General features: G+C 37.8%; 1 protein-coding gene across 16 annotated transcripts in view; it reads right to left on the reverse strand.

Annotated features, from left to right (window-relative positions):
- CLEC16A (C-type lectin domain containing 16A) overlaps positions 1-16,160 on the reverse strand; it is a 188,109-nt gene that overhangs the window by 149,424 nt on the left and 22,525 nt on the right. For 15 of the 16 annotated variants that reach the window (XR_012161151.2, XR_013636404.1, XM_073362442.2 and 12 more), the window contains 4 exons: positions 15,796-15,919; positions 14,671-14,845; positions 12,993-13,046; positions 8,635-8,748 (listed from right to left, as the gene is read on the reverse strand). The exons of the other annotated variant lie outside the window; for it this stretch is intronic. Coding sequence is in view for 13 of the 15 variants with exons in the window: in XM_073362442.2 (XP_073218543.1) it covers positions 8,635-8,748; positions 12,993-13,046; positions 14,671-14,845; positions 15,796-15,919 (467 nt within the window). In the remaining 2 variants the exon portion in view is untranslated. The remainder of the gene's footprint in view (positions 1-8,634; positions 8,749-12,992; positions 13,047-14,670; positions 14,846-15,795; positions 15,920-16,160) is intronic. 16 annotated transcript variants of the gene reach the window in all.

Consider the following 16,160-nt stretch of genomic DNA (forward strand, 5'->3'; position numbering starts at 1 on the left):
AAATTTCATAGGACTGGTTTACAATGGTGAACTAGTCTGCACCTCAGGGGTGTAAATTCTAGTGCACTTTAGCATGCCACACACTAACTGGCCTGTGTGGACCCTGCTGGTGTACACTGAAATTTCTCTAGTGCACATAAACATAGTTCTGTTTCAAACAGAACTCCATTAACAGCATTAAGGAACTTTTCATGCATGCCAGCAGGGTCTACATGGGCCAATTAGCGCATGACACACTAGTGCATACTAAAATTTAAACCCCTCTGATGCAGACTACAGCACCAGGTAGACAAACCCTAATTGATTTCATTTTGTCCTTCTCTATACTCCGAAAACATCTCCGCAGATCTAGTTTTCTAAACTTATTTTGTAGTATGTATGTGGGTGGCATCCATTATAAAGAACTGAAAGATATGGCTTAACACAAGCCTGTTTCTTTTCTGATGCAAAGCTACAGTATATCAAAGCAGTTTAAGACTACATTCCCCACCCCCACCCCAAAAACGTGACAAATGCTGTAGATGGGTTTACTCATCGCCAGTCAACATAGGATGCTTGGCTTTTGGGGGGCTTTTTAACCTCCTTTGCTTCTCCACTAACAAATGATGCAGACTTGTTAATAAGTCTTATTAAAACAAATGCAAAACAAAGAGCAATTTGTTAAGTGAAAAAATTCAGTCACTGTATATTTACAGCTTCCATGGGCAATACTTCATCAGTTAAAATTGCTACCACATTTCAGGGTAAAAATAGTAGCAATATGGAAAAAAAAAAAAAAACACACCACGTAACAGCAGCCACTGGAGATAGTGGATATTGACTCCTGTTGTGCAGCAAGAGTATAAGATTTTTGTAACCTTATCTCGTCAAGTGACTGAAGACAGAAAATAAAAGACATGTTTCTTACCAGGACCTTTGGTGGTCTCATTTATTACAAAAACATAGTACCAGTATTTTATATGATATGATTAAGTATATTTTCACAATATTACTGCATCAACCCATATCACACAAATTACCGATTATTCCAACTTTAGGATGTTTAACGTAATATTATTCAACTCAGTGCACTCCAGAATGAGAAGCATGTATAACACCCATACTGCTGTGCCTTAGATAGGAAATAAATAAGTTCTGGATAATTACAAATGAAGGCAGCTAAAGGCAAACATCTGTATGAACCATTCCCCTTAGCAACAGATGTGCAGCATTCCACTTACTAGGCTCATGAACAAGGAAAACACCTTCTCCAGTCATCCAGTGGTCTTATTTGCTAAGTTGCCACAAAATCATTGTATTGTTTATTTTTATTAAAAGCAATTTTCATTTGAGATGTGGGCAAGAAGCCTTAATGTCTATGAGTGCAAAGCTATGAAGTATCTGAAGAAATTCACACTCAGCAAAACAATTCCAATATTTCATCACACCTAGGCTTCTTTATTTAACCTGAACAATATTCCATATAGACAGCAACCTCAATCAATGGCCTAGAGGGACAGGGAAATCTTTAAATCATTGGGTGGTCTGTTAGTTGTAGGAGCCAGCCATACAAACAAGGTCAAAGGACTATGAGCACAGACTTTAAGGCCTGCTGGTCAGTTGCTCTGATAACTGCCAGCTGGCAGATCTCTCAGAATCAGCTTGTAAGGGGGAATTCCAGGAGCAAAGGACTGCTGAGAATGGCTGGTTTTCTTAAGTTTTGCTTGTGTGTACATTTAAGTTCTGCAAGAGCTGAACTTCAAGAACATTTCATCTAGCGTCTTCCTCCAGCAGCTCCCCTACCCATTCTTGCTGTGTGCAGCAAGTTTTGAAACATACTTCATTTAAAACAGGGCTTTATCCCACAAATTAAGTAAGAGACAGAGCCTTCTTTTGAACAAATCAAGGTACATGCTATGTAGGATATTGAGAGAGACTATTTCTTAACTGTGAAGCAGCACAGCCATGATCAATACTCTGGTTCATTGTTTGTGAGACAAAGACAATCTCATATAAAGGCAGTGGTTTTCAACCATGGGTCCGGGGCCCCCTGGGGGGCCGCGAGCAGATTTCAAGGGGTCTGCCAAGCAGGGCTGCAATTAGACTTGCTGGGGCCCAGGGCAAAAAGTCAAAGCCTCTCTGTATGGGGCTGAAGCCTGGGGTTACAACTCCGGCATCCAGGGCGGAAGTCAAAGCCTGAGCCACTTAGCTTTGCAGGGCCTGCTGTGGTATGGGGCCCCAAGCAACTGCCCTGCTTGCTACCCCTTAACCTAGGCTGTAGCTTTTATATGCAGAAAAAGTTGTTGTGACATAGCTGGGTCATGGAGTTTTTAATACCATGTGGCGGGGGGGGGAGGGGGGGAAGAGCTCAAAAAGAAAAAGGTTGAGAACCCTGATCTAGGGAGGCTGTTCACGTATGCTTGCTAGTGGAGGTGGTTATTTCCAAACAGCTGATCTCATTTGAACAAAATGTATATTCTTATAGAGTTACAGAAAACTAAAAATCACTGGATTTTCAGTACTTTATTCTATATCTTCTGATGGAGGTAATTCAGTGAGTATTTATATTTTGAGATGAATACTGAGGGGCAAACCAATTGGATAAATTATGTACATAATCAAGCCTTCTGGCTCAAAAGTTTAAAGAAGCGAAGGGACAGTTTTTTTCCAATTTCTGCACAGTTTGTTTCAGAACAGCAATAAAAACTGATGAAACATCATGAAAGGGATGCCTGGCAAGATCTCTAGCACAATTTGTAGCCCTAAAAGGTTCAAGTAAGGATTTGCAATTTGTAGAGAAAGCTTATTCAAACCTTGCCCAGGTCACCCATTGCTAGTTACCATAATAAGAAATACTTTGGTACAAGAATCCTTCACAACGACAAGACAAAAAAAACAAAAAAAAAAACAAAAAAAAACACACACCACTATGAAGCTTTTATATTTTAAGCACAAAATTATCTCCCCTTAACCTCTCAAATCTATTTTTACCCAGAGATAGAACTGCAACACATGAAGGTTTTAGAAATAACTAGATTTAGAGCCCTATTTATAATAATGAGTTCTCATTACAAGAGGCATGAAAAATGGAGGAACAAATGAAGTCTTTTCTTTATGGGAACATCTTATAAGATGCAAGTTGCAAGAATCATTTAGTTTATTTTTCTCTTTCCATTATTTAGTGACTCAGCTATTTCTAGAAGCCTGAAACAGTTTTCCTTAAAGAAAATGTTTAATATACTGTAGGTACATTTTTAATGCAGTGTATTGTGGCCTATCAATGTGAATGAAACATGTTGAAAACGAGGAGATGAACACTCAAGGACATACTATATAAAAGGCCAGTTTTCATGGCCTGTTTAGTTTGGAGAAAAAGAATGGTTACAAAGAGCTAATATGTAATGTGTGCTGTCAGATACAAGAGCTACACACTCCTAATACTTTAAACCATAAGATCAGAGCAGAAATTAATTTAGAAGGCACATAATTTATCAAGGTTGATACCAATTTTAGGTTAATGTTAATTTACACCTTCTCAAGCAATTTTTTACATATTTGCAGTTTGATCTTGTGTAAAGCGTGATGGTAAAACAAGGCAATACCAGTAACTTATCTTCATATTACGAGAAGGAGAAAGTAGGTTAAACAAAAACCAAGAAACCTAAAACAGGTAGGATTGAGCAACATCCGAATTACAAAGGAAACAGGTCTCACCGACAGGAAGGAAGGTAAACCTTAATGTGACTATTGTCAAATTGTTTATACTATATTCTCCCTGACTTCACATATTTAACTACAGTCACAAGAAGAAGAACATAGCAAGAGCTTCATTTTAACACTGTCCAATAAAAGTATATAGAAAATAGTTACCTCGACATGTAATTTCTGCTACTCACATCTATTTTCAGAACTTGCTACACATTGATATGGGGTGTTTGTTCACTTATAAACATAAATAAACACACACACACACACACACACACGACTTCCTGGCATAAGTTTCGCTGAACTGTATCTGTATACACAGGATTTGGATACTTAGCTCACGAAAGCTTATGCTCTAATAAATTAGTTAGTCTCTAAGGTGCCACAAGTACTCCTTTTCTTTTTGCGAATACAGACTAACACGGCTGTTACTCTGAAACATCTCTTACTGTTGATCTGTTTTGAGCAGTAATCACTATTGGTGTTGTTGTGCATCAATTATAGGGTTGCAAGGTGTCCGGTTTTCGACCAGAAAGACCTGGTGAAAAGAGGACCTGGCAGCATCCGGTCAGATGTACTGACTGGACACCAATTGTCCAGTTACTGTGGACACAGGGGAGGTGCTGGGTCATCAACTCGCACCAGCCCCTGTTCAGCAGGGGGTACCTACTACCTGCAAGCAGACAGGCTCTGTCCCAGCCTGCAGCTCCTGTCCCAGCCCCAGAGCAGAGGGAGCCCAGTGAGCTATTGGTGTGGGGAGACAGAAGCGGGGGGGAAGATACCGCTCAAGGGAAGAGGCAGAGCAGAGGGGTCCAGTTTTTTCAGAAATTAGAAAGTTGCCAACCCTAATTAATGATCTTATCTTTTTATAGTCACCAACATGTGCTGCTATTTCCATTACAAACCCTGATTTCCAGAAATTAGTACTGTAGCAAAGCTGTCAAATACATTTTGACATAACTTGCAAGACAGGTCTGTTAGCTTTTATGTTACAAGGGTAATTGTTCGTTCCCAAGCTGTCCTCCGCAAACTATTTGTTTTTAAATCGACTCAGTAAGTCAAAATCACCTCATTAGTGGCATCAAAAGCTGCTGACAGCTCGAACTGTATCTGCATGGACCCTACCTGATCTTCATCCATCATTAGGTGATTGTACTTCTTGCATTGGTAGACTCTTTCAGTTCCATACCCAGCTCTGTAATCAGACTGGTAAGGATCAAGGTGGTTGAGGCAACAGTTGTCTTACTATAAACTTCTCTGTAATCTCAACCAAAAAAGGAAGACCCTCAGCATCAGATGTTGGTTTCCTGAGCAGAGGATGCACCAGAGCTTCTTAAAAAGAAGCTGGCACCCTACCCTCCCTAATAAAGGTATTAATCTCCACCAGCAATGGATCCAGTACTTTCCTCACTGGCCTTCACTAGCCAAAAAGAACATGGATCCAAAGGGACGGTGTGGAGTACACACCACACCTATAGTTTGAAGATATTGATGGGACACAAGTCTGACAGCTTTTTTGATAAAGTAGGTGCAAACCTCTTACAGACTTCAGTATTCAACACTGTATTGCTTTACCCTCACCTTCACCCTCACCTTACTCCATACCACTGGCTCATATTTGTAGCCAGGGTAATTGAGAACAATTTTCAGATTCTACCAAGTCTGATCTTTACATCCATGTGAAATGCTATTCAGTTGATCCAGGACTTCTATTAAAAACAATTCTAGGGAATTTTTGAATTTCAGTTTTGAAATATATATTTAAAATAGCACACTGGACCCAGAGAGTACTTGTGATGCAATTATTCCACCAGCATTTCAACTGATCATCATTTTGCCACACATTAGTACCTGGGAAATGCAAGTCTTTGAAGACATTTCAAATACCAAGAGACACAAAACTTTGAACTGAGATCCTGTCTCTAAGTCTCAAGATGAAACTTTCCTCTTCTCTTTAGCTTATAACTGCTTCTCATTATAGTATGTTAAGATATATCCTTTGTGTGTTTGTAGGACCTAAAAATATTTTTTATGGTAAATCTAAACACAATGCAAATCTATGGAGCCAATATTAGCACTCCAACATGTACTGTGGAACGCTGCAGCATACAGTAAGAAATGAGGAAGAGAAATCTGTTGGGAATTACTAGAATTGAGAATTCAAAGTAAAATTTAACACTCTAAGAGGAAGAAAATAGTAAGTTAAGCCTGTTCTTCACTCCCAACTCTTCTACAATGTCCCCTGCAGATACACAGACGCCGCCTTCTGGCCACAGATTTCCTAATAATAAGCTGCTTCTGCATCAAACCCATTTACGGCATACAGTAATTACTTGAGAAAAGAAAAACCCAGTTCCTGAGCAATGTTTTAATTGATAAATAGGAAGAAATATATCATCGCTAATTCTTACCGACAAATTGCACTCAGTGGTGATACTGGTACTCAGCTACCTAGAAATAGCCCTGGAGAATAACCCCTAAACTGGTAGGCAACTAACTTTGGGACCCAACCTGAGTCATCCCAGTGAGTATCATCACAGGTTAACAGAGAAGAGAACACTAAACTGTCCTGCCCAACCCTATCCCCAATACATCAGGAATCTTTCAATACCTCTCACTGGCTTTAGCCTGTCACCACCCTACATGAACATAGCTACACCTACACCCTGTTGTCTGTCTGTTTTATTGGAACCATGCTGGATACCTGATACATTCCCTTCACTGGAGGCCTCTTGTCCAGCTTCCCCAACCAACTATATTCCTTCCTGTTGACAGGTTTTCCATTGAAAACTCCACACCACAGGTTTCCCCCATGAGCTTAATGAAACCGTTACTTCCCTATAAATACTTCCTAGAGTCTATAGATGAACTCTCCACAAATTTAGTTTCCCTAACTTGAAGTTTTCCTCTTTTCCACTGAAACCCCTTAGCCCCAAAAGCTCAGTTCACTCTCCTACAAGCAAACTTTTATCAGCAAGCACAGAAAGACTTAACAACTGCCCTACTTAGCTCATGTGATTAGCTATGACATGACTTCCAGTTTATATGCAGCCAGTTCACTTATCTTGAGCAGTAGGAAGTGGCAGCCAAAAAAAAGCACGAACAAAACCTGCACAAAGTAACAATAAAAGCGAACCCAAGCTTGTAGGAAATCCACAAACCCGTCAACGTTGAAACAAACATTCCAAAACACTCAAACATCAGATATAGGTGCCTTTGCATAATAGCTGTGAACTAGAATAAGTGTAATTTCTGCAGACAGACAGACCCCACCCTCTGGCCACAGGTTTCCTAGTAATAAACTGCTTCTGTATGAAACCCATTTACGGCATACAAGTAATGCACACTAAGACATCCAGTATGCGACAAACAGAAGGCCACAGACCTTTGCTAACATGAACAAGAGATTACTTTATCTGGAAGTGTTCACTCACAATACTATCATTCCACCCTGGAGTGTCTGTTTAAAAAGAAATCCAATACTAAGAGCAAAGTCGGACTACCCCTGTATCTGTGCCGAATAGCCACGGACAATAAAGATCAGCCCATAACAACAAAGCTCCCCTGACACAACGAGGCATTAGGAAAGTTCATTTCTGTTAAAGCAAGCCTTAGTGACTCAGCTATTTCTAGAATCCTGAAACAGTTTTTTTTAAAGAAAATGTTTAATATACTGTAAGTACATTAAAGCAAGGGGAAGGGTAGAAGGTTCAGATACTTAGGCCTTGTCTACACTTGTGGCAGCATGTAGAATACACATAGCTTCATGCCACAGCGAAAGGCTCTCATGGGGGGAAGCAGTGAGGAAAGGCTCCAGCAGTTCCTCCTTCCAGAGTCTTTCACTGCAGCATAGATATTGGAGGCACTGGTTGGGCATGTAAAGAGCCAAAGAGGATATATACCCTATGGTCTGGCATGTCTATACTCTACTCATTGAGCAGTGCTTCACCACCTACACACTGCTGTTTATACCTATGCTAACTGGGCATTCAGTGTCTGTACCCTACATGCCTCAATAAATGTAGACATAGGCTTAGAGGACATACTTCACTTTTGACATAGGAATTACAGTCTGTTTAGTCATGTACAGTCATGATTTGACTGCCTTTAGAAAAACTAAGCTACTCTTAAGTATGCAAATGCAAGCACACGCTGCAGGGAATTCAGAGATAAGTAACATAGGTGACTTAATCTTTCTTCCTATGTAATATATAAAGATTACATTTAAATATCCATTAAAAAGGATTAATATATCCAGTTATTTTAAAACATTGCCTGGTCATTTCTACTACAGATCTCACATAAAGTATTATATTTTGATAATTATGTATATCTACTTGAAAGTTATGGCTGCTAGAGGTTTCAGTTCTCAGAATTTGCTGAACTCAATTCAATGACTGAAAGGGACCTGGGAATCAAAAAACTGAAGAGGATTACTTTCCCTGATTGAACAGGCTGATATATTTTTAGAAGTAAAAAACAATTGTGGAAGAACTTTGGAGTACATTACACACCTAATTATAAAACAGTTGATTTAAACATTCAGAGAATGAAATCACAGGGTTAATTTTTAAAACACTGTCATTTGTACCAAATAGCTTGAGTCCATATTGCATTTTCACTTACAATTATGCAATAGGAAAGCTATAGCTTGGCTTCATCCCCAAAAAGTGATAAGTCTACATAAAAACTGAAAGATACTATTAATGAAAAGAAGGAAACATTTAGGGTAATGGGAAAAAAAAAAATGAGCAGATGAAGTGCATCTTAACAGAAAGAAGAATCAGGCTGCAAAATAGCCTCCCACTGAATGCGGTGGAAGCTCATCAGTTCTCCAGAAGCAGACAAGTATTTTCTAACCAGATTTCTCCATCCTATTCTCTCCCTTTTAAAAAATATATTATATATATATAAAAAATGAAGACATACAAAAGTTAGTTGACCACTTACTGAACTTCTCTGGATATCTTGCTCAACTTTTGAGGAGAATACTGAAAGGTCCCCATTAAGAATAACCTCAGCCAGTGAGTTCACCAGAGGTGCATAATGTATAATCAGGAAAACCTATTAAGAGGGGGAAGAAGAAAAGAATGTTAGACATATATATATATTTTAGAAACTGAAGGTATTTCCCCCACCTAATGAAATCGTTAAATTTCTTTACCTTACATAGTGTCTAATAAAAAACCCAGACTGGGATATACTTGAGCTGTAATTAGTATTCAGGAGGAACAGAGACCACAATCCATTTCTACGTCAAATTAATGTGCCTTTCCCTGAATTCCAAGCCTGATTGATAGTCTACTTGGCCAGTGTTCACTAGTTCCTTTTATCCTCTTCCAGCTAAGCACTATTTATTCCTCTTCCAGCTAAGCACTATTTATTCCTCTTCCAGCTAAGCACTATTTATTCCTCCCCATTTGTTTCAAGAAACATGAAGATTCTATAGCATTCATCTACAGTCAACCAATTTCATAGAAATCTTGTTATTGGGGAAAGCCAGGACAGCTACGTGATTCTGGTACATTATATTCACAGGCCTTGTGGTACGGGAACACCTAGCAATACTCCATGCATAAGATTTTACAAAATGTGCTTGATGGAGAAAGTAGTGGCTGAAGCTCTATGGCCTGTGTTTATGATCTAATTTGACATCCTGCAAAACAGTCCCTTCTGGCCCGAAGATCTAAGACTTTTCAACAGTGTAAGAACATTTTTCTTAATAGTTGTTTTTCAGTGAGAGGTATCTGACAAGTCTCAATGTCAAGAGTCAACAGAGTAACGCTGTTGCAAAAAAAAAAAAAAAAAAAAGACACCGCGAACACCATTCTGGGATATATTAGCAGGAGTATTGTAAGCAAGACACGAGAAGTAATTCTTCTGCTCTACTCTGTGCTGATTAGGCCTCAACTGGAGTACTGTGTCCAGTTCTGGGTGCCACATTTCAGGAAGGATGTGGACAAACTGGAGAGAGTCTAGAGAAGACAACAAAAATTATTTCTAGAAAACATGACCTATGAGGGAAGATTGAAAAAAATTGGGTTTGTTTAGTCTGGAAGAGAGAAGACAGAGGGGACATAACACTTTTCAAGTACATAAAAGGTTGTTACAAGGAGGAGGGAGAAAATGTTTCTCTTAACCTCTGAGGATAGGATAGGACAGGACAAGAAGGAATGGGCTTATATTGCAGCAAGGGAGGTTTAGGTTGGACATTAGGCAAAACTTATAAATTGCCTAGGAAGGTGGTAGAGTCTCATCATTGGAGATTTTTAAGAGCAGGTTAGACAAACACCTGTCAGGAATGGTCTAGTTTTATGATTCTATAGAACGTAGGAATAAGCTCAATGTAACATAGGAATAAGGCTCCAATGTTTACAACATTTAAGCACTTAGAAAGTATTATGATAGGTGCTACAGAAAAACCCTAAAATAAATTCCTAGTTGTTCTAGGTGAAAGAGACAAAAACAGTTTCAGAGTCACTAAACCAGCACCCTGGGTTCACTGTTTGACCACATCTGCTTACAGAACATGCTATTATCCAGACTTCCAATGGCAAGGGGGAACCTTTGACTTCCTATTTGGCAGTGATGCGCTAGAACCCATATAAATCCCCTTCAGAATTTCAACAACAATATGCTCTCAAAGATTAACTTTGAGCTACCCTTTAGAAGTAACTCAGGAACGTAAGGCAGTGGCCTGCCTGCTCACAGGAATGCCCTGGCATAAAGTACATTACACCTGCACTTCGGGAACAGCAGTGGCTTCCCATCTGCTGCTGGATGCAATTCAAGTTGTTGGTTCTAATTTAGAAAGCCGTTCATTATATGGAGTATCTAGTATGCTAGTGTCCATCTCTGTGTATGCAACACTGATGGCAGAAATCACTAAAGTGGTTTTCTTAACAGTTACTTAATGTGCACTCTTCAAAACAAGATTATTTCAGTGAGGAACCTGGCTGTCCAACTTCCACCTTGTCAGAGTTGATATTTATTGACCTACAGAGATCTATTTCAGGAATCTTTCATCAAGCCTTTGCTTCACTACAGACCCATCAAGATATTAATTAACAACTTAATGTTGACTGAGGAGGTATAGGTTGGGAAGCAGTTTTCTCATATGCGAGTAGTTACTATAATCCTGTTTTTGTATTGGTAGATGCTATCACAATGACAGCATAAAACAAACAGGGATTGCATTTTACAATTTATACTCAACTTTATGGACCAAGTTGTAGCACAAGACAGACCATACTAATGATATGCAATATAGTAGAACCATAAAGGAAGAGTTTTGCTGCATTAGCTACTCAGCATCTTGATACCAACATGGAAATCTACTACTCAATGTTATGAATAATGTTCTTCCCCTAGACACACACATTTGATTCTCAGGTGATTTAGAAGAAATCCCGCCCGTCGGCAAAGGTAGCGTCTAGACTAAAGCGCTGCAGTGGAATAGCTATGCCAATGTAGCATGTTAAGTGTATACAAGCCCTGGGTATGATGAAATAGGCCTAATGAGCTGCTGAGCAAAACAGGGTGACGTTTTTTGGATAAAAAATTCATTCCCGGAGAAATACAGTTTCAGTCAACCCCAAACTATTGCGAATTTGACACAAAAATTGTTTGGGCTAGATTCACAAGAGGACTTAGATGCCATTCACAAAATGGCTAGGGGACCCACTGCCTCCTTTATTACCTTCAGCCAAGTAGTTAAAGTGGTTACCTGGAATGTGAGACACCCAAGTTAAATCCCTCCCCCTCACCTGAGACAGAGCAGGGGCATGAATTTGGGTCTCCCATCTTCCACACGAGTGCCCTAATCACTGAGCTAGAGTCATTCTCAGTTCATACACCCTATCTCTGGCCAATTACTATTCAAGACATTTAGTTCACCCCAAAACAAAATTTGTCAAACTTCACTTGGCTGTTTTTTGTTGTTTTTGTGTTTTTAAAACACTTTTCAGAATAGTTAGTGAACTGAAAAATTATTGACTCTCTCTAATGCAGAGTACTTCAATACTCCCATTTACATAAGGTAAATTAGAGGGCTCAAATCATCTCATAAGAGGCATTAAGTGACTTTAAAAGACTGATTCCCTTAGTTTCAAGGGATTGCTACTGTAAGGTTTCATTTCTGAAGTCACTAAACCTAATTCAAACTGAAAATGATTTGGGAAACAGAAACTTAGCAGCATTGCAGTGTTTCTTTCTCTGAGGCAACAAAACAGTTGGAAACTGGTTTTTACAATGTCTACAAATTGTCATCAAGAAATCAACCTGGGAGTATACTCCCACTTATAAAAAGGCTGATTTAAAAATAAGTCATTTTAAAATATTGTCACTTCTAGCAGAAATCTCAAGTCAATACTTGTCAATACAATATATTTTCACCTAAATGTATATATTAATTTAAGAATGTAAATGTATTGAGCATGTAGGTAAGCTAATATTTAGCTGACAGAATAAGCTTTTTCAACCACTAGGGCAAACAGCAATAATCTGAAGAACAAAAGATAAGCATCTGGCATTTTCAAGAGCTTTTATTTAACTATGTATTTCACCACTCACTTAAAAAATTCCCAATTTAAAAGAAGTTTATGGTGGCACTCTGATCTATTGTAAAATTACCTAAGAGGTGTACAATCCATAATGGCATTTTCAATTGTCAGAAGTTATAGCATCTGCTTAGTATTCAGACACTCAATTTTTATTTTTGTAAAGGATGCTGATCACACTTCACGAGACATAAAACAAAGGCACTGACTACCTGAAATTAAAGATCCCACAACATTTTGCACAAGAGTAAGATTCAAAACCCTGATTTCTATATGTCCTAGTCAAATTGAAATTTGGAATGCTGTATTCTGCCTGGAGCTGCAGTTGAATACTGTATTCTTCACTTCAGTCCTGACTAGTTGTACAATGCTGTTATGCAATGTTTAATAGCTGCGGCATCCCATTCAAGAGGTAGCTGCATTAGACTGGTGAGTTAAGGGATTGTTACAAACATTTCAAAATATCCACCTTTTACTGGGTTCTAAAGTCTTAATTAGATAATGTTTGTAAAGTATTCCAAGAACCTCCAAGGAAAGGTACTAGTAAGTAAAGATGGCAGTTGGCCTACGTGATGACCAGTGAGCGATTTAAAAAAAATATACAAATGTCCCTTAAAAAGGTACACACTGCACCTCAAAACTGAGCACAATTCTCTCCAGATGTGTAGCTGAAAAATAGCCCCCTGAAACACACATTTTATAATGAAGTTACTGAGACCATTACAAACACCACATTGAAACATGACATACTTGTGAGAGAAGATAGAGAGAAACTTGGAGACTTATTTTCGGACGCTCCCCACCCTGTGGAAGAAAAGAAAAGAATGCTCAGTTAATTAATTACACCATTAAATAGAACAAAGGCGAACATTTTTAAACACAGAAGAAAAAGTATAAACACTTGATTTATTCATGTGCACTACCTCCCCCACTTCCCACAATGCCACTAAGTTCCAACGAATATGCTGACGTTTTCCAGTGACTTTCCATTTCTTTGGAAAAGGGATTTCAGAAGAATGCATTTTTCATTTGCTGCACACTTGAAAATATGGCTGCCAAAGTTTCCTGTAATATTTATTTTTACCAGATGCTTAAGTGAGAAGTATGTATTTATCCCTCCAACATATCCTTACCAGATGGTACTTCTGAAATGACAAATTCATAAAAGGAGACTCTTACAATTTGTTATTCCACAAAACCAAATTAAGACCGATATAAATTTTACTAAAGTTATTGACATTCGTTGTTGGATTCAAGTAGGTCATTCTGGCTTCACGGGCATTTTCTCTCCATAATCAGAGCACAATAAATGCTTATAGAATGACAATACTTTAAAATCTCCATTAAAATTAGAATAATATGGTTTGTGAAAGAACCACTACCACCACAGAAAAGAGAATTATTTACAATATTTACCATCTTGTCTGAAACATGTTTTAAGCCACTAGAGATATTGGCATATTTTTGCATTTGTAAAGACATGGAAGGAAACATGGCTGAAGCACAAGACTGGAAATCATAAAATCTGATCTATACCTACCTCTACCACTAATTCACTGTATAAAATGAAGATAATTACTTAACCCAGAAGGGGATATGACAGGTTAAATTAATTAACATATGAAAAACACTAAGATCTTTGATGGCAGGCTCCATACAAATGCAAAGTACGATAAACCTTCAGAGCAACTGATGTCACACAATTATAACAAGGATAAAAAATACAAGAGGATCACAAGACACATGCAATTACCACAGAGATGGGCACTGTGTAAGAACCTGGACTAGATGGAATTTAAGCAAAATTTTCATCTGTTCCATACAGTAGATCGCAAGTCTGATTCTGCTCCTTTTATGGAGCCACAGATGATACTTAAATTAGTCACATGTTTAAAAAAAAAAACACTGAAATTAGAAAAAGCAGACTAGAGGCCAGATGCATGGATTTGAGAATTTTATATTTAATAACAGAGATCCTGTTTTCAATCTTAAAGGTTGCTTTTTAAAAAAGTATCTTTTGGATACAGTTATACTGGCCTTTTAAAACATATTTCTGAGAAATTCAGGCCAAGACCTAAACTTACTGCTCCTGTCCCCTTCACTACTGCTAACATTAAATGCTACGCAATGGTTAACAACTACGATGGACTCTAAATGTTTAACTACATGGGCCAATGTACGTGAGTCTTTAGCTGGGTTTATATATCACACACATACACCTAAAACAGCATCTCCCGGGCAGTCATCTTTTAATTTAAGAAAAACAAAGACCTGAATTTTTAAACTGTGTTTCTTGTAAAGTACTTAAATGTAGAGGATAATTCTACTTATGGGATACACTTATTGCACAAATTACTGTAAATACTGAGTGGAAATCATTAATTATTAAGACTTAACTAATCACCAAATCATGCAAGCTATTCCTTACCTTATCTTGATTTACTAATGAATACACATAGAGAGGCAGAAATAGCCTATTAAGTAGGTGGTCTGTGAGCACATCATTTAAGAATTCACAGTTAATGATAAGGATATCATTAAGATAATGCAAATGATCCAAATGTTCTGCTACCAAATCACTCAGTTTGCCTCTATTTCTGTGCCTGAAAGAGACAAAGATTTAGACATAGCTAAGGTAGAAAAAACATTCAGAACTCAGTGAGATAATGTATCTGCATCTTTTTTCTGTCTGATTCCATGCAGACAGAGTGACTAATGCAGACATCCAATTTACCTCCTGTAACCTTTGAGATTTTACAATCAAAATGAAGCAATTGAAGGAGAGTGTTGTCATATTAATTTCATAATGCAACAGCCCCAGTGATGAGTACAAGATTTCGGTTTTCTGGAGTAGCATAAAAATCTCAGTTACCACTTTGTATGTGCCTTTTCAGAAGCCAGTCATGAAAGGAAATATTACAATTGTGTTTTCTATTACAAAAGACTATTTAAACATTTTTATCTTAAAGCCAGTAAAATTACTTATATTTCTTCTGTACTGTTCTAACCCAAGTAACGCTTTAAAAAACTGCTCCATACATACTCAAAGAGAAAATCCAATGTGGTGATCATGAGCAACAGCAGGAATTTTGTAGCTGACAAAATAAGAGGTTCTATACAAGCTACCATCTGCCAGTTATATTGATGGCAATGGTGTTTAGTTAATTAACTTGGAAAGACTATTTTTCTAATAATACTTTTCAGAAAACTATCCTAATGTACAGCGTTCTGAATGTGTACAGACATCTAAAGATTCTTTTAGTCATGTTATGCAAACACTATGTATCTTCTGCATAACAATTTAGTTCATTAATAAAGTCTACATATTTCAAACCAACTGGGATGAGGAGTAACGTGTCTCCAACAAATCATTTATTTACAGGAATGTTAAAATTGATAAATGACTTGAAAATATCCTCCTGCAATGATTTCTAACATGATCTTGTAAGAATTACAGACTTTAGGCTGCTTGTTGGTAGGATCATTTCTTGAGAAATGAACTTAAAAGGTTTTCAATGCATCTCGCAAAAAGAAATAGTTGTAAGAAGCTTACTCTTCATCAGTCTGCACACAGTTATCCAGTTCTATCACATGGCTCCCAATAAACCAAACAAGGTTGGAGAAGTAAGGGACAGCAGTTTTATCTCGAATATAGTGCAACATAGGCTGGTTGTCCACTGAAGAGAAATTAAATAAGAAAGTAAGTTTCCAAAAGATCAATGTAAAAAAAAAAAAAATACAATCAACTTACCATTCTGAATTTTGATTACAAGCTATTTTTTTTAAACTCACACACACACCTGTATGGGTTTATCTTATCCATGAAACAGATGTCATATGAAACTTTAATAGACAACTCTTGAAAGGCTAAATGAGCCTCTTAAAATACTAAGGTTATTTTTACATTGGTCTCAGGAT

This window comes from Lepidochelys kempii, chromosome 10, assembly GCF_965140285.1.
Source record: "Lepidochelys kempii isolate rLepKem1 chromosome 10, rLepKem1.hap1, whole genome shotgun sequence".
Classification (NCBI taxonomy): domain Eukaryota; kingdom Metazoa; phylum Chordata; order Testudines; family Cheloniidae; genus Lepidochelys; species Lepidochelys kempii.